General features: G+C 39.2%; 3 protein-coding genes across 3 annotated transcripts; 2 read left to right on the forward strand and 1 right to left on the reverse strand.

Moving 5' to 3' along the window:
- Positions 1 to 216: 216 nt before the first annotated feature.
- LOC122748033 (matrix metalloproteinase-26-like) lies at positions 217 to 3118 on the forward strand. The gene is made up of 5 exons (XM_043993770.1): positions 217 to 315; positions 1167 to 1390; positions 1835 to 1983; positions 2545 to 2670; positions 2928 to 3118. Exons 1-5 carry the CDS (start codon positions 217 to 219, stop codon positions 3116 to 3118), a joined length of 789 nt encoding a protein of 262 aa, XP_043849705.1.
- A 17200-nt stretch (positions 3119 to 20318) lies between these two features.
- Positions 20319 to 21266, forward strand: LOC122748034 (olfactory receptor 51L1-like). The gene has a single exon (XM_043993771.1). The coding sequence runs from the start codon at positions 20319 to 20321 to the stop codon at positions 21264 to 21266; it is 948 nt and encodes a 315-aa protein (XP_043849706.1).
- A 4246-nt stretch (positions 21267 to 25512) lies between these two features.
- On the reverse strand, positions 25513 to 26454 carry LOC122750781 (olfactory receptor 51G2-like). The gene has a single exon (XM_043997601.1). The coding sequence runs from the start codon at positions 26452 to 26454 to the stop codon at positions 25513 to 25515; it is 942 nt and encodes a 313-aa protein (XP_043853536.1).
- Between the last annotated feature and the right edge of the window lie 320 nt (positions 26455 to 26774).

The raw sequence follows: 26774 nt of genomic DNA on the forward strand, positions 1-26774 counted from the left end.
TGGGGGGGGCGGGTGGAGGGTGGAGGGAGCAATGAATGGAAATTAGAAGAAAGATTAAAATCAAGTAGCTAATCTCATCACTTTGGCACTCCACCTAGTTATCATCATCCTCTGAACCAAGAAAAGAGGCCCTACCTGATATAAGTCACCAGGACCTGAGTCTTATAAATTCTCCCAGGAGGAGAAAAGGGCCACAGTAGAGCTGGAACTTTAATCATGCTATCTACACTTCTCATCTTTGCCTTTTTCCTTCCCTGGTGTTTGTCAATACCAGTTGTTCCCAAGGATGTCCATGATGACTTGAGCTTTTTTCAGGTAAGTATTTGGTTTTCCTGAGAATATCAAAACCTTAACTGGGCTGGGGGTGGAAGAGGGGGTGGTATTGGGGGGGGGGCAGCTAGGTGTCATAGTGCCTAGCCCCTTAAACTGTGGGTCATGACCCCATATTGGGTCACATAACTGGGAATGGCAATAGTAAAAGGTTATGTGCCTATTTTATATGCATATATGTCTGAAAATTTCTCTGCAAAAAAGGGTTGGGAGAGGAAAAAACAATCCCTATGTAGGCTAGCTCAGGATAGTCAAGAAGGAACTACATGCTGGCAAATTGAGAGAGATGTCAGTCAACAAGCATCTATTAGTTGCCTCTTAAATTTCAGGCACTGTGCTAAGTCCTAGTGATACAAAGAAAGTCAAAAGACAATCCCCATTCTCAAAGATAAATTGGAGATACTGGTGTTCTGCCTTGTTCTTTTGTCACTACTTTTGTTGTCCTTTACTTCTATATCCCTGTGCCATGCTTGGGGTGCTGGGGTGGGATGGTTGGTTTTTGAGGTAGTTCTTCCAAGAACTACCTTTCTTTGTATCTAACTACTGCTAAGTACTAAGTACTGCCTATTTTCATTGGACAGGAACACTCTTTGTGTGGATATTTGTGTGTGTCCACCTCCCCACCCCAATGCAAGCCTTGGAGTTTAAGACACCATGATATTTTCCCTTAGATCCCTAATGGAACTGGACATAGGCACTTAATCACCCCTGATATTCATAGTGCAATGGAAAAAAGTTTAGATTTGAAGTCAGAGGACCTGAGTTGGTAACTTCCTATTCCACCTGGGTTTTAAATCAAATTTCATTTCTTTGTGTTTATTTTTTTTTTATCCTAGGATTACTTCCACCGATTCTTCTACAGTGAAGAAGAAACTCAGTATAATTCTCTGGAGGATCAGCTGCGCTTCTTGCAGCATTTCTTCAGGCTGGAAGAAACTGGCTGGTTGGATGAGCCCACGATGGCTTTCATACGCCAGCCTCGGTGTGGGGTCCGAGATATTGCTGACTACTCCTTTTTTCCTGGGAAACCTAAAATTCATAAAAACCGCATAACCTACAGGTATCTGCTCTTAGTTGTATAATGGAGAATCTCCAGGAGAATCTGTACCTGGGGGGACAGACTGAGTAAGGGTTGGAGGGGATGTTGTATTGTCAGTACAGTATCAAAACTATATTTTATTTGCAAGAGTGAATCCAGGGGCAGCTAGGTGGCACAGTGGATAAAGCAGTGGCCCTGGATCCAGGAGGACCTGAGTTCAAATCTGGCCTCAGATACTTGACACTTACTAGCTGTGTGACCCTAAGCAAGTCACTTAACCCCCATTGCCCTGCCTCTATGATCTCTCTAGGAGTAGTTTGCATTTTCTTAACTAGAACAAAATGACATAGGTAAACCTAGAGAAATCTATTGATAGCCCAGGTACCTGATGGGAGCAGTAATGCCTCACATTGAAGCTAGGCTCACCACCTCAACTCCTTTCTTTCTCTCCCTTTTCTCTCTCAGTATCGTCAGCTATCCAGACAACATGAGTCGAAAGACAGTTCAAAAGATTGTGCAGAAGGCAGCAGAAGTCTGGAGCAGTGTGACCCCCTTGAAATTCCGAAGAGTGTACAGACGCAATTCTGACATAGAGTTTGCTTTCGCTAGTGGATGTAAGGAGGAAATAAGTTTGTAAAATGAGGGCTCCTATCTAATTAGCTGACACTAATCACCTGAAAGAAATCAGGCAAATTACAGTAGCAAACTCCATCCTCATCCTCCTGGTTGTGCTATTATTCCTCCCTAAAATATTCACTTCAAAATATGGGATAGGAGAATCCCTGACATGAGATTCTCCAAGCTTCCAAGTAGCATGTTCATTCTATTTCATATGTTCCAAGTGTAGTCTCAATTCCTGCCCAAATGACATATTTTAAATTGTTTAGCATGATGCCTGCCATTGGAAGCTGGGTTGGCTGGTGCAGTGTTCAAGGCCTGGAATCAAGACTTCGCTTCCTGAATTCAAATCCAGCTTCAGATACTGACTACCTGTGACCCTGGGCAAATCACTTTACCCTGTTTGTCTTTGTTTCCTCAACTATAAAATAAGCTGGAGAAGGAAATAGCAAATCACTAGAGCATGTTTGTCAGGAAAAACCCAAATTGCATCAATAAATAGTTGGATATGACTGAACAAGAAATTAACTGCATATTCTGTTCCTTGTCCCCTGTAGATCATGGCGATCCCTACCCCTTTGATGGAAAAGGAGAGGTCCTAGCTCATGCTTTTGCTCCAGATCCTTACTACCAAGGAGCTGTCCACTTTGACAGTGATGAAGATTGGTCTGATTCTGAGGAGGGTAAATGACCATATTTGTACTGATTGATGGAGTTGCTTTATCTGAGCCCTAAGGAATAATTAGGGACCCGTAGAGTAGTACAAGAGACAGTGGGAAGCACTGTCTGGAAAGGGTGGTTCTTCCCCTTCCTTAGGGTTCCTGTGTTTTCCAAGTCCTCAACTACCTAATTTCCTCCATTCTAATTTTGCTTTTTAATGCTTCATTCTTTTCCACTCCTATTATCCTTCCCTTACTTTTCCCCATTCTTTCTGCCTCAGGCATCAATCTCTTCCTGGTGGCTGTTCACGAGATAGGCCATGCCTTGGGCCTGGGACACTCTCAGGATAAAAACTCCATCATGTTCCCCAACTACAAATACCAGGACCCAGAACTCTTCAGGCTCAGCGATGATGATATAGAAGGGATCCAGATGCTTTATAAGGTCAGTACCTTGGGAAGAAGTGGGTGAAGATGAGAAACCCTCAAGGGTCACATGGTTAAACAAAATGTTTCACCAGTGGTCTCAGAATAGTTGTCCCACCCACTCCAAAGAACTTTAGAGAAATTTTCCCCCTTGATAAATTCTAATCTGCTTAGAGATAGGTAGGGAGGAAAAGCATTTTTTAAAAGCCTGCCAACTAAGGTAAGCTAAATCTTAATTTTCTCAACAATAACCTGGGGGGGAGGGGCAACTAGATGGCGTAGTGGTAAAGCACTGGCCCTGGATTCAGGAATACCTGAGTTCAAATCCGGCTTCAGACACTACACACTTACTAGCTGTGTGACCCTGGGCAAGTCACTTAACCCTCATTGCCCTGCAAAAAACAAAAAAACCCAATAACCTGGGGGGTGGGAAATTGCCTCCTGAGTCAGCTCTCATTTTTTAAAATGTATTTTTCTTCATCTAAGGGGAAAAATGAAGTACAACGTAAATCCTAGGCTCGGTGCAGATGGATCTAGAGAAAGTTTAAATTTCCCTGACCCAGAACTCAGGGGAATTAAGACCTGCTGGAACTAATTTTGAATTTGAATTATGAAGTGTTTCTTATGTACATAATGTAAATAAAGTCTGTATAATATTTACCAACTGTCCTGGTCCTCTGTACTTTTCTCCTTAAGAATCCTGTAGGGAAGGTATAAAAATAGAGAGCTGTATAGCTCTTATTATATTTCTATATTTCTATTTTATTTTTATTGGTGTAGAAATAGAAGGAATGGGTAGATGCAGGTCAGGTTTGTCTACATTTAGGAATTATGACTTTTTGTCCTCAGGCCCCACAGTCAGGGACTTCCCTTCTTCCCTACCCTAGCTCAGTATCCTGAAAAATACTTAACCACTGCTCAGAAATCCAAAGTGCCAAAAGAAGGCTGTCAATCACCTTACCACCATTCCCAGAAGGTCTGGCTAATCATTGACTCTTGTCTTGATTCTAGCTTAATGTACTTGCCATGGTTACAGCACATGGATCTAATTTCTGTTATGTCCTATAACATTTGGATAGTACAGTTTTTTGCCAAGTACTGTGCTAAGTGCTTTGTAAATATTGCTTTAATCCATACCACCTTACAGGAAGGAACTAAGTAACTAATCTTCATGAGTTCAAATCAGATAACTGCATGACCCAGGGCAAATCACTTAACACTGCCTCAGTAAGCAAGTCTTAATTTTTTTTTTCTTTTTAGTGAGGCAATTGGGGTTAAGTGACCCCAGAGTCACACAGCTAGTAAGTGTTAAGTGTCTGAGGCCAGATTTTAACTCAGGCACTCCTGACTCCAGGGTCAATACTTTATCCACTGGACCACCTAGAGCTGCCCCAGCAAGTCTTCATTTGGGGCATAGACAGCCATTACTCTTTTTTTGTTGAAGCAGAAAGACCAATATTGCACACTTGATTCAGCTCAGAAAAAAAATCTGCCTCAGTTGTTGGAACTTCTTTTTCTTGCTTAAAGAACTTGGTTTCCATCCCTCTGAAGAATTGTGGGAAACTTCCTATAGGGGCCATAGGAGATCTGTGGGGGATCTCAGTTCCAGATTTGTGGTTTTTACCTTTCTCTGTTGGCTCATCTTGCCTTTCTTTTACTAGATTTTTAGCTCCTTAAAGTGGGACACTGTTTCCAGGCTGCAGTATCCCAAGCTTAAGAAGTCCCAGGTTCTTCCCTTGCCCAGCCTGTTTCCTGGTCCTAGATGACCCCAGACCAACTTGCCAATCAACCAGTTTTGTGTGTTGTGGTTGTTAGCTCCCACGAGCCTGTGCCCCTCCCATCTGGGCCACTTCTACTTGAGCCTACCACCTGGTTCTCAGTAGGGGTGTAAAATCCAAGTTCTGCCTTAGCACCAGCATAGACCCCTGTAGTCTCCCCCCCTGCCCAGGGCTCAGTCCACTCACCAGACTGTGAGCTTAGTTCCAGAGGACACTGGTGCTTCAGCTCATTCAGAGGCTCTGGGGGTCTCCTTCTCTGGTGAGGACTTCCTGAGACTGGATCTGTGTCAGGGTGACTGTGGGGTTGGGCTCAACTCCTTTATCAGCACAGCAGCTCCCTCCTTCTGACCTTCCAAGTTGTTCTTGGTTAGAAGATGATTTCAGCACATTCTTCTGTGAGTTTTGCTTCAGTTCCAGATTTGTAACATTTTCAAGTTATTAGCACCTTAACAGGAACAAATTATTTTTTTTCTTTTGGTTACTAATTTTCTCCTATTTTTCTAGTTATTCTCTTTCCTCTTTCTCTCTTTCAGTGTGCATCCTTCCTTTTTGATTTGTTCTCTTTCTCCTCTCTTTTTAGTGAGGCAATTGGGGTTAAGTGACTTGCGCAGGGTGACACAGCTAGTAAGTGTTAAGTGTCTGAGGCCAGATTTGAACTCAGGTACTCCTGACTCCAGAGCTGGTGCTCTATCCACTGCACCCACTTAGCTGCTCCTCTCCTCTCTTTTTGAAGTACATCTTGAGACTTTCCACGTTAAACTTCACCTTATTTCTTCCCAAATTTTCCTCCCTGACATTGTCAATTTCAAGTTTTTATGATTTTGAACCTCTTTTTCCAAATTCTTTTTTCTCTCATTCTTCTTCAGCTCACATACAAAGTTTAACCAGCATTGGGAGGGGCATGGGGAAGTGGAATGAAAATTCATATTGTCTTTATAATAACATGGCTGGGTGGACAATCCACTGAGTTAGTATTGAATGGATGGGAGATCATAATAAATTGAATACAGAATTGATTAGCCAAATAGGATAAGTTTTATTTAGATAATTTCATTCTGCTTTTAAGCATCTCACTAATACAGGAGTCAGTCTTCAAGTTCACTATTCTCTGGCTCTCACCATATTGTTCCAGACTGATCAGAAATCCCTATCCTTCATGTAGTGTATGTTCCAGGCAAAGTTGTCTACTTAACTATTTTTGATGTTCCACTCTCACCTCATTCCTTTCTATACACTGTCTTTCAGATGCCAGAAACGTTCTCCCTCTTAACTTCCTCATTCACTCTAGCTCTCTTTTAAACCCAGATTAGGGTGGTGGAGCCAAGATGGCAGAGGAGAGGTTGTGATTCCCACAAGCTCCTGTTAAACCTGTCCATTCACTCTGAAATAATGCCATAAAAACAAACCCAAAGCAGCCTAACTCACATAAGAACAGAGTGAGACTATTTTCTAGTCAAAAGCAGCAACTGAGATCACCTGCTGATTGGGCTGAGAGAGGAGCTCAGCACACAGCAGCCCAGATCCAACCAGAAACAGATGGCACCTACAGTGCCTCAGAATCTTACAGTGCACTGGTGAGGGGGTTCGGTAATTGGCCGAGGTGAAGTGGCTGTAGTCTCTACTGGAATTGGGGTGAAGCATCCTGGTTCTGAACCAGTGGGCCGAATCAAGTGATGGCATCCCAGTGGGGGAGGAGTATAGGCACACCAAGCTTCCAACCATAGAGTATCAGATTGCAATCAGATATCTGCCTCTGTCTTGAGATGAGTTGGCAAAAACAGCAGACAATAGACAGCTACTTTGGGGGGATGGATATGCCAGAATACACCCTCAGAAGAAGATAATAACAAAGTCAAAGCTCCAACATTCAAAGCTTCCAAGAAAAATATGAATTGATCTCAGGCCTTGGAAGCACTCAAAAGGGAATTTGAAGAGAAAGTAGGAGAGAGAGAAGGAAGATTTAGAGAAAGGGAGGAATGAATGGAAAGAGAAATCAGAGCAATGCAGGAGAGTCATGAGAAAAGTCAACAGCTTGAAAAGTCAGATGGGAAAGGAGATAAAAAAGCTATCTGAAGAAAATAATTGCCTAAGAATTAGGATTGAATAAATGAAAGCTAGTGACATTATGAGAAACTAAGACACAATAAAGCAAATCCAATTGAATGAAAAAATAGAGGGCAATATTAAATATATCCTTGGAAAAATAGCTGACCTGGAAAATAGATCCAGGAGAGAGAATTTGAAAATCATTGGACTACCTGAAAACCATAACCTAAATAAAAGCCTAGACATCATCTTTCAAGAAATTGTAAGGAAAAATTGCCTTTATATTTTATAAGCAGAAGGTAAAATAGAAATTGAAAGAATCCACTGATCACCTCCAGAAAGTGATCCCAAAAGGAAAACTTACAGGCATATTATAGCCAAATTCCAGAGATCCCAGGTCAAGGAGAAAATATTACAAGCAGATAGAAAAAAGGAATTCAAGGACTGTGAAGCCACAGTCAGGATAACACAAGATCTAGCAGCTTCTACATTAACAGACTGAAGGGCATGGAATATGATATTCAAAGGGCAAAGGAACTGGGATTAAGATCTAAAATATAATCTTTGAGGGATTTTAATGAAAAAAAAACTTTCAAGCATTTGTGATGAAAAGACCTGGGCTGAATAGAAAATTTGACTAAATTTTAAACAGGTAAACAGGAAAAAGGCAACATGAGGGACATTAAAAGGTTAAACTGGGGCAGTTAGATGGTGCAGTGGATAAAGCACCGGTCCTGGATTCAGGAGGACCTGAGTTCAAATCCAGCCTCAGACACTTGACACTTACTAGCTGTGTGACCCTGGGCAAGTCACTTAACCCTCATTTCCCCCCCCCCCCCCAAAAAAAAAAAGTTAAACTATTTAAATGTTTATGTGAGAAGATAATACTTCCAACTTATAAGAACTTTCTCAGTATTAGGGCAGCTGAAAGGAATATACTTAGAAGGCACAGTTGTGAATTGAATATGAAGAGATGATATCTGTAAAGCATTTGTCCTTGTTTTTTGTGGGGGCAGGTAGGATGGGGTGATTTATGTCTGGGACTAGATTTGTGCTTGGGAACTCCTGGTTTCAGGGCAGGTATTTTTTCCACTGTATCACCTGGTAGACCTATGATGACATCTTTAACGTAAAGTTAAAGGGTAAGAGAAATGCACTGAAAGAAAGAGAAAGGGAGAGGTGGAGGGATGTAAAAGAGCTCAATAAAAGAAACAAGGAAAAGCTTATGGAGTGGAGGGGGAAATGGGAAAGGAGTGGGAGAGTGAGTGAGCCTTACTTTCATCAAAATTGGCTGAAAGAGGGAATAACATAAATACTCAAGTGAGTATCATAATATATTTTGCCTTGAGGGAAAGTGGTAGGGGAAGGGGAATAGAGGTGGGGGGAGAGGTGAAAGAAGGAAGGGCAGATTGGGGTAGGGGGCAGTAAAAAGCAAAACACTTCTGAGGAGGGATAGGGTGAAAGAAGATAGAAAATGGAGTAAATATCAAAGGGAGAGAATAGTATTAAGGGTAATACAGTTAGCAATAGTAACTGTGGAAGAAATGATGATCAGGATGCCATCAGGACAGATGAAAAATACAAACCTTCAACAGAGGAAGAACTGATGGTATCTGAATACAGATTGAAGCATAATTTTATTTGTTTGTTCCTCTTTCTAAAGTTATTCTATTTTCTTTTGCAACTTGACTAATGTGAAAATTCTTGACATAACTGCACATGTATGACATTGAATTGCTTAATTCTATAGGGAGGGTTAAGGAAGGAGGGAGGAAGAAAATTTAGAACACAAAAGTTTAAAAAAAAGCAATGTGAAGAAACAATGAGCAAGCAGATTTCAGAGAAATCTGGAAAGACTCACCTGAAGTGATGCTGAGTAAGATGAGCAGAACCAGGAGAACACTGTGGATCTAGATGCAGATTGAACCATAGTATTTCTAAAAAAAAAAAAAATCAGATCAGGTGCCATTTCTGACAGGTACAGTCATAATCCTCCCAGGTATTAATAATATCCCTCTCACCACAATTAAAAAAAAAATTTATTTCACATATATTTTGCATGTATCCATACTTCCATATGGTTATTTATACACAAGGTTTCCTACAAGTAAAATGTAAGCTTCTGGAGGAAAGGGATCATTTATTTTTTTTTTTTTATCTACCGGACAACTAGCATAGGACCCAGCATATAATAGGCCCTAGATAAATGCTTCACGGGTTAAATGGAATGCTCAATGGAAATGCTATGTTTCCTAATCATTTTATTGTTTAATCATTCAATTCTGTATGACCCTTCATGATCCCATGGACCATAGTGTTCCAGGCTCTTCTGTCCTCCATTATCTCTCAAACTCTATCCAAGTCCATGTTCCTTGTTTCCATGACACTATCTATCCATTTCATCCTCTTCCTTTTCTTTTTCCTTTTGCCTTCAATCTTTCCCAACATCAGGGCCTTTACCAATGAGTCTCATCTTTTTATTATGTGGTCAAAGTATTTTAGCTTCAGTATTTGACCTTCCAGTCAATAACCTGAATTGATTTCTTTAACTATTGACTGATTCGATCTTTTTGATGTTCAAGGAACTCTCAAAAGTCTTCTCCAGCACCACATTTCAAAAGTGTTTAGCTCTGTGTCATTCCGCTTTCCTTATAGTTCAACTCATAGCCATACCTTGCTCCTGGGGAAACAACAAAAACAAAAACGTAGCTTTCTAAACCCTAGAAGGCAAACATCTTGCAGTAAACCAAGAGGAAATGGAAAGGTACAGGTTAAGCATAGAGGCAGTTACATTGTGAAGTGGATGTAGGTCTGGACTTTGAATCAGATCCTATGTGATGCTAGGCAAATCACAACCTCTGTTTCCTCATCTGTAAAATGGGATAATATCATCTATCAGGGTTGTCGTGAGTATCAAATAAGAGAGTATAAAGCATTTTGCAAACCTCAAAGTATTATTTAAATCATAGCTATAATAATAATTATAAGTGGGTTCTAGCATATTGCTTGAGAAAAAATAGAAAATTAGATAATAATGTGAGATAAAAGTTATGGACCTCTCAAACTCTCCATTAATAGCTTCTAAATATTAAAAGAGTTCATTAAGAACAGGTAAAATTACATAAAACCAAAAAGTTTCTGCCAAAACAAAATCCAACAAAATATGAAAGGAATTGCTCAAATGAAAAAACAAAACAAAACTTTGTATGTAATTTCATTCTTCAAACGTTTGGTTTCCATGAAATAAACAAACAAAGAAATAGAAGAATGGATGAATAAATGAAGGAATGCATAGAACCTCTCCCAAATAGATAAATGTAAAGGATAACAAATAGTTCTCTAAAAGAAGAATTGCAGAGTATTCACAACAAATGAATGAGTATTCACATAAAATGCATTCAGATCATGAATAATAATAGAAATAGAATAATAATAGAAATGCAAATCAACCTTGAGGTTTCACCTCACACTCTAAGATTGTTGAAGATGATTAAAAAATGGCAAACTCAATGTCAGAGAAGTTGTGAAATGATGGACATTCTAATATATTGTTGGTGAAGTCATGAAAAGGTATAACCATTTTTGACAGAAATTTGGAATTATGTAAATAAAATTACTAATATCTCAATATTCTTTGAACCAGACTCCATTATTGGACTTAGACCCCAAGAAAGCCATATATACCAACATTTATAGCAGCACTTTTTTGTGATAACAAGGAATTGGAAAGAAAGTTGTTTACCAGTGATGGGAAATGGCTAAACAAATTGTGGTGCATGAATATAATGAAATATGATGTAAGAAATGATGGATGTGAAAAATATAGAACAGCACAGAAAGATCTATATAAACTGGTGAAAAGTCAGGTAAGCAGAGCCAAGAAAACAATGTACACAGTAGCTAAAGTAATATAAATGGAAACATACACACACACACAGAAGTGTAACAAAATTATAAAGAGCAAGCACGATTCAAATGAAGAGATTTAAGAAAACAGCTCCAACCTCCCCCCATCCCCGCTTCTTAGAGTTTTGAGGTCCACAGGTATTACACATTACATATGTTTTCAGACATTTTTCAATTAAATAATCAGTTGTGCTGATATTTTTTCCTCTTAAAAATATTTTTAGATGTTTGAGATGGCTCTCCAGGAAAGTGTAGGGGGAAGAATAACTATGATACTGTAAGAAACAGAAGACATTAATAAGTAATAAAAATATTTTAAAAGAAGATTAAATAAAGGAATGCCTGGGAAGATAAAGAAGCTTTGTTCATTAGCAAACTCTGAGAATAGACCAGATGGTTTTTTTATTATTATTATTATTTTTAATCAGGTTGGCTATAAAGTGGATTCTTTTCAGGAATGAATTGGATTAGATGACCACTGTGGTACCTTCAAACTTTTAGATTTAAGTGATTTTATGAGAATACTCATTAACCAGACACCTAAAATCTGGTCCAAAACATCTCACAGCTCATTACCAATATGGCTATTGAATCCTAGTTCCTCCTGTAGTGCAGTCTCACCTCCCACAATGAGATGGTGTGACAAAGATCCTAAGAAAGAAAAGCATGAGTATTGGAGTACCTAAAGAGAATGGCCAGGGGAAGGAGCTATCAAAAGACTTTTCTAAAAAGTCTGTATCATGACCATAATGTGTGTTTTGTTCAATAGTTGATAGTCAGGTAATGCTCATCAGAGAACTCTGGGCCCTGGCATAGCCTGAGTTAATAATTGTTTATGTCCTGTTCACCTCTGGGAACTCAGGGGACTTGAAGCTGACCCCACAGCAGGGAATTAGAACCTTTATAGAGTCTCTCACTGGGGAGCAGTTTCAATTATTTAAAGATAAAGGACACAGGGAGTCAAAGCTTCTTGTCAGGTGAGTTATTCCAAACTTTAGCAGGACTTCTAATCCATAGTACAGTGACCAACAGAGACAGGTAGGAATACTTCTCATTGAACCAATACATCTAATCCAACTGTCTCATTTTATTGATGAGGAAATGGAAGGATACCTTGGGAAAATAGCCTAACCTTTAGAAACTTAGTAAGTAGCAGAGCTATGTCTTCTGACACCAGAATAGTAGCCCTTTCTAGATTCAGTTTCCTTATCTGTAAAATAGATTGGTTGGATTAGGTGGTCCCTCATGTTAGTTCTGAGTAAAAGATGAAAGGAGATAAATACTGAGGTAGAGAAGAGTGCTAGAAACAAAGGTATAACTAAAGAGTAGGTCTCCAAATATTACCCTTCCCCACACTCAAAAAAAAGAGTCCTATTTGAAGAAGGGGAATATTACTTCCATCTCTCCCCCTTCTCCCCTGCAAGAGTTGTTTTATTCATATACAGCTCCTGTTCCAGTAGCTCTGAAGGGGTTAGGAATTCCAGGTGGTTGAAGAAGGCCTGAAATCTGGGATTAAGAGTTGGAGAACAGTATTTGGAAACCCAAGAATTTATACTCAGACTCATCCGTGCCTACTTTCATCAACCCAGGTTGTCTACATTAGAAAAACATATTCTCTATCCTAGAAATAAATAGCACTCCCTTTCTTCCCCTGACTGTACTATCAGATATCTGTCTATGTCAGAGACTCAGAGAGATTAGAGAACAGGAAAAAAAAAAGTACTTTTAGTTTCTTTAAGAGGTCAGGTGGCCCATATTGAGTCTAAGACAGAGAAAGTTTGAGGCTTTCCTCAGTGACAATCTAGAACTTGAAGATCTATCTGTTCTGTCTCAACCTCTCTCCATATTTCTTTTCTTTTCTTTTTTTTTTTTTTAGTGAGGCAATTGGGGTTAAGTGACTTGCCCAGGGTCACACAACTAGTAAGTATTTAAGTGTCTAAGGCTGGATTTGAACTCAGGTACTCCTGACTCCAGGACCGGTGCTCTATCCACTGCGTCACCTAGCTGCCCCCTCTCTCCATATTTCAAAGAAACAGAGCTGGGGGATTGGGAGAAGATTCATGGAGAGGATCCTTGAACTTATCTGGGCACTTCTCACTGGATATCTCCTCTGAAATATGGGTTTTGTGTATGCATAAACACTTTGTTAAAACAAACCAAAAAACCCTCTAAATAGTACAGCTACATTGAATTTAACAAAGAGACTGAGACAGAGACGAAGAGAGAGAAAGAGGCAGGAAATAGATATTTGTCAATGATTAGACAAAATACTAGGTGGGAATAAGGGTGATGTGGGATGGATTTAGGGTCAAATTGATCATGACTCTTCCCAAAAGAATTACAAGACTCAGTGACTTAGTTTCCCAAGTTTTATTTCAATACTGTGAGTGAACACATAGAGAGAACCAGAAAAGTGGAAAGGTATCTCTTGAATAAGGAGAGAAAAGACAGTTATATTTATAGTATGGATAAATTGATGATCAGTCTCATTATAATAATCTCCACCTTAGGGAGGTACAGGGGAGGGTTTATCCTAATTTGGAGTTCCTGGGGGCTTAAACGAACCCCTGAGTTGGGTATTTTTTTCTGTGCAGGTATGTTTTTGGGGTTTACACCTCATAAGGTGAATCTGGGGACAAATTTGGCCTTTTCTGCACATGGAACCTTTTGATTTCCATGTCTAGTTTCAAAATATTTTCACTTATCAGTTTGAATTTATTTGCCCTGTCTGTGTATCATTGTTATAGTTCAGGTGTCTATGACTTGCCTCTTTATGTTCTTGTTATGGGTGCGTATTAATGTGGGTAGCAAGAACCTAGGCCCTGACTTATATTAATGAAGACTCAAGTCTTAAGTTATCCATTAACTGGGGTCTGAATCCCTCTTAGAGCTCCGATCTAAATTAGAGCTTGGGTCTGAGGTTTTTCTGTTAACCCCTTTTTTGTTTCCTATATCAAGAGCAGGAAAAAGGTAAAAAATGATGCAAGTTGGTATCAAGGTTTCTGATGAACACATAAATCCAGAGGAGGGCTAAGGTGAGACAAGACCAATCATCAGATGAAAGGTTTGGGGGCCTGGAAGTGTTACTGTGTCAGGCAGTCAAAATGAAAAAAAAAAAAACAAAAACAAAAGAAAAGTCTTAAGAAATGGTATTTATCTGACCAATTCCTCAGATTCCTACTTTATTTGAATTTATTTATGTCCCTTGCCCCTAGCTAGCATCTCAAAACTATCAGGTATGCAAAGCATTTTTCTTTATTTTTCCATTTGATATTTGAGACTTGTTAGTGAGATTATGGGCCAGGTATGCCAAGCCTCTTCTAATTCAGTCATCTCCATCTGGGCATTGGTTTATTTTTGTTTGTTTTTTTAGTAAGGCAATTGGGGTTAAGTGACTTGCCCAGGGTCACACAGCTAGTAAGTGTTAAGTGTCTGAGGCCGGATTTGAACTCAGGTACTCCTGAATCCAGGGCTGGTGCTCTTTCCACTGAACCATCTAGATGCCCCTGGGCATTGGTTTATAATATTTTTTCCCCTTATGGACAGAGCAATTAGGTCTTCAGACACCAGGGTATTAACTTTCTTTGGGCTTAGTTTTCTTCTCTGTAAAATAAAGTAATGACCTAGATGATCCTTGATATTCCTTCCAGCCCTGACAAAGATAAGGAGGAAAGGACAAAAAGAGGAGTGGGGGAATTTTATACTCTTTGTTTTAGGTCTACCAGTAATAGTATTCTAATTAAATTAAATCAAGTGCTAAGCATTTCATGGAGGGGTCCAAGCATGGACAGTTTTCTTTGAAAACTGCAGTAACAGTAGCTATTCAGGAATTACAGTTTATGGAATTCTAAAAAAGGAAAGAGTTCACCATCAACTTTAAGGAAAAGATTGGAACTGAAGTAATAATCTCAGAATAATAGTAACTGTAAAATGGCAGCACAACCTGAGGAAACATTTTCTTTAAGCCATTCATCACTCCTTTTACTCTAGCTATTTTATGACTCAAGGGTTTTTAACTTTTTTTGGTGTCTTGGGCCATTTTGGCAGTCCAGTAAAGCCTATAGACCCCTTCTCAGGATAATACTTTTTAAGTGCATAAAATAAAATACATAGAATTATTAGAAATAATAAGAGCTAACATTTATATAGCACTTACTATGTGCTGGGTATTGTGCTAAGCACTTTACAAATATCTCATTTGATCTTTACAAAAACTCTGGCAGGTAGGTGCATTGTCATCCCCATTTTATTGATGAGGAAACTGAGACAAGCTGAGGGTAAGTTACTTGCCCAGACACATACAGGTAGAAATTATTTGAAACTGAACTTGAATTTAGATCTTCCTGACTCTAAAGGAAATAAATTATATTGAAATATACTTTTCAATATATATATATATTTTAAATTCAAGAACCCTAAGTTAAAGATGTTTGGAAGTATTTTCCTTTCTGCTGCTCAAAGGTCAATCAAATAAAGTTAGTCAACAAATATTAATTAAGTCCCTACCAGTCTACAATCCAAAGGAAGAGACACTATGCATACTTTGTACAAATAAACTGCACACAGGATAATTTGGCAATAATCAATAGAGAGAAGACACTGGAATTGAGGGAGTTGGCAAAGACTTCCTGTATAAGGTCTGATGTTATCTGGGACTTAAAAGTAGTCAAGGAAACCAGGATACTGAAGATGCCCTGCCCCCTCCCCTCAGGCACCAGGAAAAGCCACTAAAAATGCTCAGTCAGGAAATGTTCTTTGTTCCAGGAGGAGCAAGGTAGCTAGTGTCACTAGATCACAGAATATGCAGGGGTCTGGGGTTTATTGTGTAAAAAGACTGGGGGTTGGGGGAGGGGAGTACAAAAAGCTTTGAATGCCAAAAAAATACTTTATAATTGATCCTGTAGATCATAGGAAGACACTAGACTTTATTGAGTTGTGAAGGGTAGGGGGTGGCGTTGGGGAGTTGGGAGAGAATGGTTACATTCTCAGATTTACATTTTAGGAAGATCACTTTGAAGACTGAGTTTAGAATGGGCTAGAGTGAGGAGACACTTCTGGAAGAGATCAGCCAGCAGGTTACTTCAGTAGTCGAGGAATAAGGAAAAGGGGACTGGTACCAGATTGTAGCAGTGTTAGAGGAGAGAAGGAGCATATGCAAGAAAGGTTACAAAGGGAAAATTGATAGATATTGTCAACAGATTGGATATGGGGAGTGAAAGAGCATAAAGAGTTAAGAATTTTCAGCCTATGTTACAAATATGGGGAACTGGGAAATTTGTGATAACCTCAATAGTAACAGGGAAGTTACAAAGAAAGCTTGAGGGGAAAGATGAGTTCTGTTTGGGGGTACTTTGAGACGAAGATATCTTCAGGACATCCAGTTCCTTCAGATAAAAAATTGATGATGCAAGACTGGAGGTCTGCAGAGTAGTGAGGACTGCATAAGTATAATTGAAAATCATCGGCATAGAAATGATAACTGAATTCAGGTAGCTGATGATATTTCAAAGTGAAACAGTATAGAGGGAACTGAGAACAGGACTGTGAGAGAAGACCCATAGTTAGTAGATGTTATCTGAAGGTAAATTGAACAAAATAGACTGAGAAAAAGGGATCTAGAGGATAGGAGGAGAACCAGGAGAAAGCAGCAGCACCACAAAAACCTATAGAGCAGAGGGTATCAGGAATAAGAGGGTGATGGACAGTGTTTAAGGCTACAAAGAGGTTAGCAAGCACAAGAATTGAGAAAAGCTATTAGATTTTACAATCACTGGTAACCTTGGAGAGAGCAGTTTCTGTTGAATGATGACCTCTAAAGATTGATTATAGAGAAGAAGAAAGAAAATGAAAACACGTATTACGGATAGGCTTCTCAGGAGTTCATCCATAAAAGAAAGGAGAGATATGGATGATAGTTAATGAGGATGGAGTTGATCAAGGGTGTTTTTGTGGTGCTGTTGTTGTTTTGAAGATGGGTGAGATATGCCCATGTTTATTTATTTGTTTGTTTTCCGACAATGAGGGTTAAATGACTTGCCCACAGTCACACAGCTAGTAAGTGTGTAGGGTCTGGGGCCAGATTTGAACTCAGGTCCTCCTGAATCCAGGGTTGGTGCTTTATCCACTGTGTTACCTAGCTGCCCCCTTATGCCCATGTTTATATATGGTAGGAAAGGAACCAATACATAGGAAGATATTGAAGATAAATAAGAGAGTGGTGATGATAGAATGGGCATTCTCCTACAGGAGATAGAATGTAATGGAAAGAATAGTTCATGGGAAATAAGAAAATCGAGGAATCATGAGGTTAGGGCATTTAAAGGAATAGCAATATATCTATTTAAGTCCCCTAGTATGAAGATTTAAAATCCATTTTTACCACTTCTTCTAAGACTCAAGATTTCTTAACCTTTCTTTTGTCTTGCACCCCTTTTCAATCTGGTGAAACCTTATGCAACATTTTTCAGAATAATGTTTTTAAACACATAGTTAACAAAACAAAACAAAAAAATCAACCAACCAACCAAAGGGGGTAAAAAACCCAACAGCAACATAGGTTTGCAAAGAAAACTAAATCTATTGAAATAAAATTATCAGAATATTAAAAAAAAATTATCAGGAACCCCAGATTAAGGACCCCATTCAAATATTCTCCTTTCCATCTTGTTAAAGGTGAATTCAGGATATACTTCTTCACTTGAGGGAAGTAATAAAAGTTTTCTCTTTTTTTCCCTCTTCCTCCAATATTTACCCTAACCACACCAGGGAAAGTTCCTATCTGTGTTGATGTGGAGCCTGGGGAGACATTACATAAAAGTGATATGAAAAGAATTTAGTGTCTGATGTTTTGCTAGAATTGATCATTAAAGAAAAACTGATAAAATTCCTTATTCGTATGGGATTAAGGGCTTTAGACTAAAGTACTGTGCTTAGATTATTTTGTGATACAAAGTCTAAAATGGAAAGTGAGGTGGGGCATTGGGATGGAGTTGGAGCTCAGTATTTTTCTATAACACCAAAGGTAATTTTGGCAGCCCTGAAAATGGTCTATGTCTAGTCTTAAGTACTTGAGGCAGCCTAAACAGTAAAGCACCTTTGAGGAAAGGAAACACAATGACTTGGTTGGACAGTCTAATATAAAAGACTAGTGGACATTATGCAGGGAGATTTCTTCCATATAAACTGGGGCAGAGAGAACTGAAAGAATGGATGAACCACTACATTCCAAACAGCCAAGGTATGCTGAGAAAAATAATCATGTCAACTGCGAGTGACTTATTCTCAGCAATACAATGATCCAAGACAATTCCAAAGAACTTATGATGAAAAATGCTATCTTCTAAAGCACTGGCCCTGGAGTCAGGAGTACCTGAGTTCAAATCTGGCCTAAGACACTCGACACTTACTAGCTGTGTGACCTTAGGCAAGTCACTTAACCCCTATTGCCCCACAAAAACAAACAAAACAAAACAAAACAAAACAAAAAATGCTATCTTCCTCCAGAGAAATATCTGATGGAGTCTGAATGCAGATTGAATCATACTTTATATTTCTTCTTTTGTTTGTTTTTTTTCACAACATGACTAATATGGAACTATGTTTTGCATCACTGCACATTTATAAGTTATATAAAAATATTTGCCTTCTCAATGAGGGGTGGGGGAGATATTAATAGAGGGAGGGAGGTAGATTATTTGGAGATCAAAAATGTTAAAAATTGTTTTTACATGTAATTGGATTTTTAAAAATTCTCATCTTTCCCTTGTGTTGGGAGATGAAGAGAAATATAAAGGGGGAAAATTTTTGGAGAGCTTTATATGTATATATATAAATGATTTATATATATTATGATTTCATTCATTCAGTAAATATTGATTAAGCACATACTATGTGCTTAGGCACTGTGTTAACCACTGGGGATACAAAAAAGAAGCAAAAGACAATCCTTGCCCTCAATCTAACAGGGGAGAAAACATGCAAACAAATTTATACAAAGCAAGTTATATATAAAATAAATAGGAAATAATCAACAGAGGGAAGGTGCTAAAATTAAGAGGGGTTGGAGAAGACTTCTCGTATGTGGTGGGATTTTCTCTGGGACTTAAAGGAAGCCCGGGAAGTCAACAGCATTCAGGGATTGTGTGCTTTAGTCATCACAGCATCTGTTTGAGGTAAATGCTATAGGTATTATAAAGAAGAGAAAATAGGCCAAGAGAGTTAATGTTTCTTGCCTAGGTAATGCTACTCACACAGCTAAGCAGTATCTGAGGCAAGTCATAAGCCAAGGTTTTCACTTACAACTCCAGCAGTCTCTATACTACATCAGTCCTCCTTGCTATCATTGAGCGTATCATGAATTTTGAGCTGGAAGGAACTTCAGAGGTCATCTAGTCCAATCCCCTTATGTTACAGAAGAGGAACCATAAGCCTGGGTAGGTAAATTGAGTTGTGAAAGATGACAGAAGTGATAAGAATCAGAGGTAACATTTGATTTCGGGATTCCTGAGTGTAGGTGGTTCAGTGGAAAGAGCACTGGGCCTGGAGTCAGGACGACTCATCTTCCTGAGTTCAGATCTGGCCTCAGATACTTACTAGCTGTATGACCCTGGGCAGGTCACTAAACCATCTTTGCCTCAGTTTCTTCATCTGTAAAATGTGCTGGAGAATGAAATGGCAAACACTTTGCCAAGGAATGCCAAATCTTTGCCAAGGAAACTCCAAATGGGGTCATGAAGAGTTGGACACAACTAAAAAAGTGACTGAACAACTCCTAACTCTAGAGCCAATGTTCTCTCTATTGTGCCATGTTCCACTTGCTATAGACATGACGCATACCACAGGCTGATATATTAATGAATATTTTGACATGTTTTTGTTGAGTCATTTCAATCATGTACAAATCTTCATGACTCCATTTAGGGTTTTCTTGGTAAAGATACTGGATTGGTCTACCATTTCATTCTCCAGTTCATTTTACAGATGAGTAAACTGAGGCAAACAGGGCTAAGTGGTTTTCCCAGGGTAACACAGCTAATAAGAGTCTGAAATCATATTTGAACTCAGATTTTCCTGATTCCAAGTCCGGTACCACCTAGCTTCCCTACTTTGACATAATCAGCTCTAAAATGTGATATATTCTTACTCTTACTTTTGTTTTCTGTCATTATATTGTAGTGTCAATGTGTCAAAACTTCTTTACATGCCCTTTTGGTGCTCTAAGACTTGTACTAATGTTTGGTCAAAAGGAATAGAATTCAGACCTGAAGAGTTCCAGATCATTTAAAATGGCAGCCTGAATAAAACATTTTGTATATCCTAGATATGATCATCTAGTGTTTCAGAACCTCCAAATGTGAGAGGTGCTTGCTAATATCTAACTTAAGTGCCTTAGGAGACAATTCAAGGATACTTCAGTGTATGAACCTAGAGAGCCTCTTCTCAGCTATTGACATTGTGACTTCTTTTTCTCTCTGGCAGCCTAAGCTTTTCCCCTCACAAGGCATCCCCAGGCCCATCATGGTGTCACCAAACAGCAGTGATACCATGGAACCTATTTTCCTCTTGAAGGGCTTCCCAGGACTTGAATCGGTACATGTCTGGCTCTCTATCCCCTTCTGCCTTGCTTACTTAGTGGCTTTTGGAGGGAATGTCACTATCTTGGCAGTCATCTGGACAGAGCCCTCTCTTCAACAGCCTATGTATTACTTTCTGTCTATTCTGGCCTTGACTGACCTAGGCATGTCACTGTCCACACTGCCTACCATGCTTGGAGTTCTGTGGCAGAATACACAAGAGATACAAGCAAGTGCCTGCTATGCCCAACTCTTCTTCATTCACACATTCACCTTCTTGGAATCTTCAGTGCTGTTGGCCATGGCCTTTGACCGGTTTGTTGCCATCTGCTATCCACTCCACTACTCCACCATCCTCACCAATGGTGTGATTGTCAAAATTGCCCTGTTTTGCTTGATGAGGAGTATGGGGGTTGTGTTACCCACACCCCTGCTTCTACAACGGTATCGGTACTGTCATGCCAATACCCTCTCCCATGCCTTCTGTCTCCACCAGGATGTACTGAAGCTGTCTTGTTCAGATGCTAGGGTCAACAGCATCTATGGATTATGCGTGGTCATTGTCACCCTGGGTGTAGACTCAGTCTTCATCCTCTTCTCCTATTTGCTGATACTTCGGGCTGTGCTGGGCATTGCATCCCATGAAGAGCAGCTTAAGGCACTCAACACATGTGTGTCCCATGTCTGTGTGGTACTTATTTTCTTCGTGCCTGTGATTGGAGTTTCTATGGTGCACCGTTTTGGAAGGCACTTGTCGCCCACCATACACATTGTTATGGCTGATGTGTACTTACTTCTTCCACCTGTACTGAATCCAGTTGTCTACAGTGTCAGGACCAAGCAGATCCGTGCAGGGATCATCCGCAAATTCAGAACAAGGAAATTATTATAGGAGACACTTTGCTCCCTTAACTCTCCCTCTAATGGTTACTCACTTCAACTTTCCCCAGAGTGTACTATTATTATTATAATTATAATAATTATTATTATTTTTATTATTTTTAGTGAGGCAATTAGGGTTAAGTGACTTGCCCAGGGTCACATAGCTAGTAAGTGTTAAGTGTCTGAGGCCGGATTTGAACTCAGGTACTCCTGACTCCAAGGTCAGTGATCTATCCACTGTGCCACCTAGCTGCCCCTATTATTTTCAATGACAGACATTATCCTGGTAAGACTTTACCGTGCTCCCTCAGTAAAAGGTTTCCTTTCCAACTGGGACATCTTTCTAAAAGTATTTTATGACATAGGATGTGCCTTACTGTTTCAGTAGTTTATCCAACTCTTAAAATGGGTCAGAAGTGCTTTGGCACTTTTAAAATTCCAGATCCCTGCTAGTATGGTTGTTGACTGTAGACTGTACACAGCCCTCAGTCATTTGGAAGTCTCTCTTAGTCTTCTCTCTTTTCCCTACCCCTACTTCTTTCCACAGTCTCCTGATAGGCACTCTGCTAAGGCTGAGACAGACACTCCTACCTGGAGGTAACTGGAGCTTACTATTTAGCTTCTCAGCCAGTGGAAAGATGGGGCAAGTGATGCTGATAGCTCACATTCATGTAGTTTTCCAAGGTTCACCTTACATTCAATACAATACTTTACATATATGATTTCTTTTGGGAATAATCACTTATATATTGTTGACTATGTGCCAGGGACTGTGCTAAATGCCTTTTTTTTGTTTTTGTTTGTTTGTTTGTTTGTTTTTTTAGTGAGGCAGTTGGGGTTAAGTGACTTGCCCAGGGTCACACAGCTAGTAAGTGTTAAGTGTCTGAGGCCGGATTTGAACTCAGGTACTCCTGACTCCAGGGCCGGTGCTCTATCCACTGCACCACCTAGCTGCCCCTAAATGCCTTTTATAAATAGTATCTCATTTGATCCTCACAACAACTCTGCTATTATTATCCTCATTGTACAGCTGAGGAAACTGAGGCAAGCAGAGGTTAATTGACTTGCCTGGGGTCATGAAGTACAACAACCATTGCCCAACTACAATCACCAACCCAGCAAGAAACAGGGCTTTGTAGCCTTTATCTTCTTTGTCCTATACTTTGTTTATACATTGTATGTTATGATATTCACTGGTCCCCCAATTGTGACTCCATTCCTATGAACCACATTTGTGAGCTTAATGTATATTCCCACCCTTTGGCTTTGCCCAAAGTCCTGGTTTCTCATGGCCTTCCCTGTCTCACTGATGACCACTCTTAAAAAACTGACAACATGATCAATAATTTGGATGAGGGTTCACTGAATGCTTGCCACAAATTTGCTTACATGGAACCCATCTGCCACTTTTTGGACTATTCATATATCTCTTCTAAGTCTATAAGTAGGTTAGAAAGTATAATTGATTTGGAATCCTTAGAAAAAAATTGGAGTTCTCTTATTGCAATTTGTGAAAATTGCTAAGTCCCTTCATCTTTCTTAGCCTTGGTATTCTCATTTGTAAAATGGAGATAAAAACTTAAAATACCTACCTCATGGAGTTTTTGTGAGGAAATCATGGTAGAAAGTGTAACTATTATAATGACTATTGCCGAGGATAGTTTATAGTGATTTATCATTTTAATATTTAAAAGCTCTATTCTTTTGTATAGGGCTCTTCCTACCACACAGAGGAAGAAAAATTACAAGGAGTTTTTTTGTTTGTTTGGTTTTTGGTGAGGCAATTGGGGTTGTGACTTGCCCAGGGTCACACAGCTAGTAAGTGTCAAGTGTCTGAGCAGATTTGAACTCAGGTCCTCCTGAATCCAGGGCCAGTGCTCTATCCACTGAGCCACCTAGCTGCCCCAATTACAAGGAGTTTTGAAGAAATTCTTCAGACGTCAAAGTTTAGGGAAGAAAGATCTCTCAAAGCATTAGCTCATGATATGAGCTAATGGATTAGGCCACAATGATCACATCTGGTGTAGGATCCAGAACTCAGAGTAAAAGAAATAGACATAAGTTCTGAGATGTAATTAGTTAAGGATTTATTCCTATGAAAGAAATAGGAATAGGCCTAGATAAAAAGACAGTGACATTATTTCAAATAACCAGAGCAGTGGCTTCTTTTATGTCTATCAATTTTGTACCTAAGAAAGGAAACTGAGTCAGAGGATAGGCTAGATATTTTATTTAGTGTTTCATGTCATACCCAGTAGGTATTTTCTCTTTCCTTACTTCTTTTTCATGTATTTATTTTCTTATTCAGTCATTCATTCACTTTTTTCCTGCTCTCATGCTGTCATTAATTCATGTACATATAAATTCATTTTTAAAAGGAACTTTTTTTTTTCTTGGAGTACAAGGCATAATGTTGAATGTTTCTTTATTGGAAGTGTGATTTTGCTGTGAACAATAGAAGAAGAAAAAAGCATATACACATATTCATGGCTCCACTGGCCTCCTGTTCAACATATATTACTGTTCTAATCTTACCATGTTGGGTATATAAGTTGAAAAAATTCATTTAAGTAGTAAATATCCCAGTACATGGATGGTTGTTTTTTGTTTTTGTTTTTTTGTTGTTATTGTTAAGAAAATACATATAAAGTGCTTTCCAAACCTTAAACTACACATATATCAGCAATTATTATGGTGGTTGTTATTCTTATATTCATTTAAGATCACATATCATTATTATTTGTTTTAAATATTAAGTAGTTTAGCTACTGATATGTACATTTTAGGTCAAAAAATAAATCAACCATATTAAACTTGTAGGCCTAAAGATGAATAAACACATATAAAGTAAATAAGTTAGATGAAGTTGTGATATCCAGAAATTGCAAGAAACTTCACAAGCCAATACCTAGTCAGTCAGTTAATAAACCTTTATTAAACATTTACTATGAGTAACACACTGTATTAATCACTCAGGATACAAAGAAAACAAATAAAAACAAACAAAAAGTAAAGCAAAAAAAGAAAATAGTTTTTGCCCTCAAGAAGTACACATTTTAGTGGGGGGCATAACATACAAACAACTAAGTACAAATAGAAAATACAAAAGAAAGAAAACACAAATTACAAATTTAAAAAAATCAATACCACTACATTTCAGAAAGTATCACTTAAAATCCACTTGGTTAGCTTCTCACAGTCCCTCCATCTTTTTTTTTTTTTTTTGTGAGGCAATTGGGGTTAAGTGACTTGCCTAGGGTCACACAGCTAGTAAGTGTGAAGTGTCTAAGGCCAGATTTGAGCTCAGGATATCCTGTATGCAGGGCTGTTGCTCTGTCCAGTGCTCCACCTAGCTGCCCCCCCCCCCTATCTTTTCTTCCTAGTACCTCCACCCAAGGCTCAGACATAGTTTGGATCTCTGCTTCCCTTACAGATAAGGGTGGGTGAATGTTCAGTACTCAAGTGAGACCATAAATGAAGGAGGACCAGAAAGCCTCTTTTTTTTTTTTTTTGTGAGGCTATTGGGGTTAAGTGACTTGCCCAGGGTCACACAGCTATTAAGTGTTAAGTGTCTGAGGCTGGATTTGAACTCAGGTACTCCTGACTCCAGGGCCGGTGCTCTATCCACTGCACCACCTAGCTGCCCCTCCAATAATCTTAATAAGTGAGAAGAGTAAGCAGCATGTTATCAAGAGAAAAGTTCTAGATTTGAATCAGAAGATATAGGTTGATTCTCCATTACTTACTGTAATGTGACCTTGGGAAAGTCACTTGAGCTCCATGGACCTCACTTCCTTCATATTTAAGATCATATCCTCTAAAGTTCCTTTTAGCTCTTAATGTAGAATCTTATGTTCATTCCTTCTCTCAAGTGATGAAAACCTCAGTTTTAGAGTTAACTCATTCTGATTTTGAATACCCCTGTTTCTTAGGATAGTTTTTGTTATACTTAGATGACATCTACTTTTATGTTCCTTTTAAGCACCTTTTTCTATCTCTAACTAAACCAATCTTCTTCCCTCTTCTATGTGATAGTCCTTTATCTGTCTAAACACAGGGATTCCTTTATAACTCCAGACATCAACTGTCTCATTTTCTCAATTTTCTCCTGCTTCAGGAAAATAAAGAAATAAAAGTCAAGTTAGGTACTCCATTGCCAATGCAATAACATATGTGAAGACTCTTTGGAAAAATTACAATGTTAAGTAAATGTGAGGTATGATCGTTACTATTAAGAAAAAGAGATATTGGGCCCCCTATCCCTTCTGCTTTTTTAATTTCTTGAGGATGCGCAGGCGAATCTGCTTGGTCTTGACACTATACACAATAGGATTCATGAGTGGTGGGACAAGCAGGTAGACATCAGCCATCAACACATGGACCATTGGGGAGGCATTCTGCCCATAGCGGCGGATCATGGACAACCCAATCATGGGGGTGTAGAAGGTAAGCACAGCACAGATATGGGAGATACAAGTATTGAGAGCTTTAACACGCTCTGCCTTGGAGGCAACACTCAGCACTGTGACTAGGATGAGCATATAGGATAAGAGAAGCAATACTGAATCTAGTCCCATGGAGGATATGACCACCATGAGGCCATAGATGCTGCTGATCCTCCGACTGGACACTGTTAGTTTGATGAGATCCTGGTGCAGACAAAAGGGGTAGGAGAGAGTATTGATGGTATGGAACTGCAACCTTTTCAAGAGGAAAGGGACTGGGAAGACTAGGATAAGGGCTCTTCCAGCACTGGCTAGTCCAATCCTAATAATTACACTATTAGTGAGAATGGCTGAATAGCGCAATGGGTCCCGGATGGCCACAACACGGTCGAATGCCATGGCCAGCAACACAGCTGACTCGATGATGGAGAACACATGGATGAAGTACATTTGGACTGCACAGGCAATGAAGGAGATCTCCCGGGCATGGAACCAAAAGACACTAAACATAGTGGGTAGGGTCACACTAGACAAACCCAGATCTGTCAGGGCCAACATGGATAGAAAGTAGTACATGGGCTGGTGGAGTGAGGGCTCTGTCCGAATGATGAAGAGGATAGTGATGTTTCCTGCAATGGAAATGACGTAAATCAGGCAGATGGGGAGGGAGATCAAACTATACTTGGCCTCCAACCCTTGGAAGCCTGTTAAAAGGAACTGAGGATAAAGGGCAGAGTTATTGAAGACAGACATCGTATTGACTGGAATAGATTCCTTTCCTGAAAAGAAAAAGGAAGAGTCATTGGGTCCTTATCTACTCATTCACAAATGAGCATGATGGGAAAATACCATCATCATTTATCATTATCGACCTCATCAACAACACTTTCATTGTCATTAGTCCTATCATGTCTATATGGATGACCTTATATTTTTTCCAGTATGTTATTAGGCCTTGTAGGGAATTCTAGAAAAGTTTTTGAACTGGTCTTCACCTACTAAGAAGACCAGTTGGGGATATAAAGTATATTCATGAAATAATGTCCATGGAAGAAAACTCATTATCCTGTTTC

Source organism: Dromiciops gliroides, chromosome 3 (assembly GCF_019393635.1).
Source record: "Dromiciops gliroides isolate mDroGli1 chromosome 3, mDroGli1.pri, whole genome shotgun sequence".
In the NCBI taxonomy this organism is placed as follows: domain Eukaryota; kingdom Metazoa; phylum Chordata; class Mammalia; order Microbiotheria; family Microbiotheriidae; genus Dromiciops; species Dromiciops gliroides.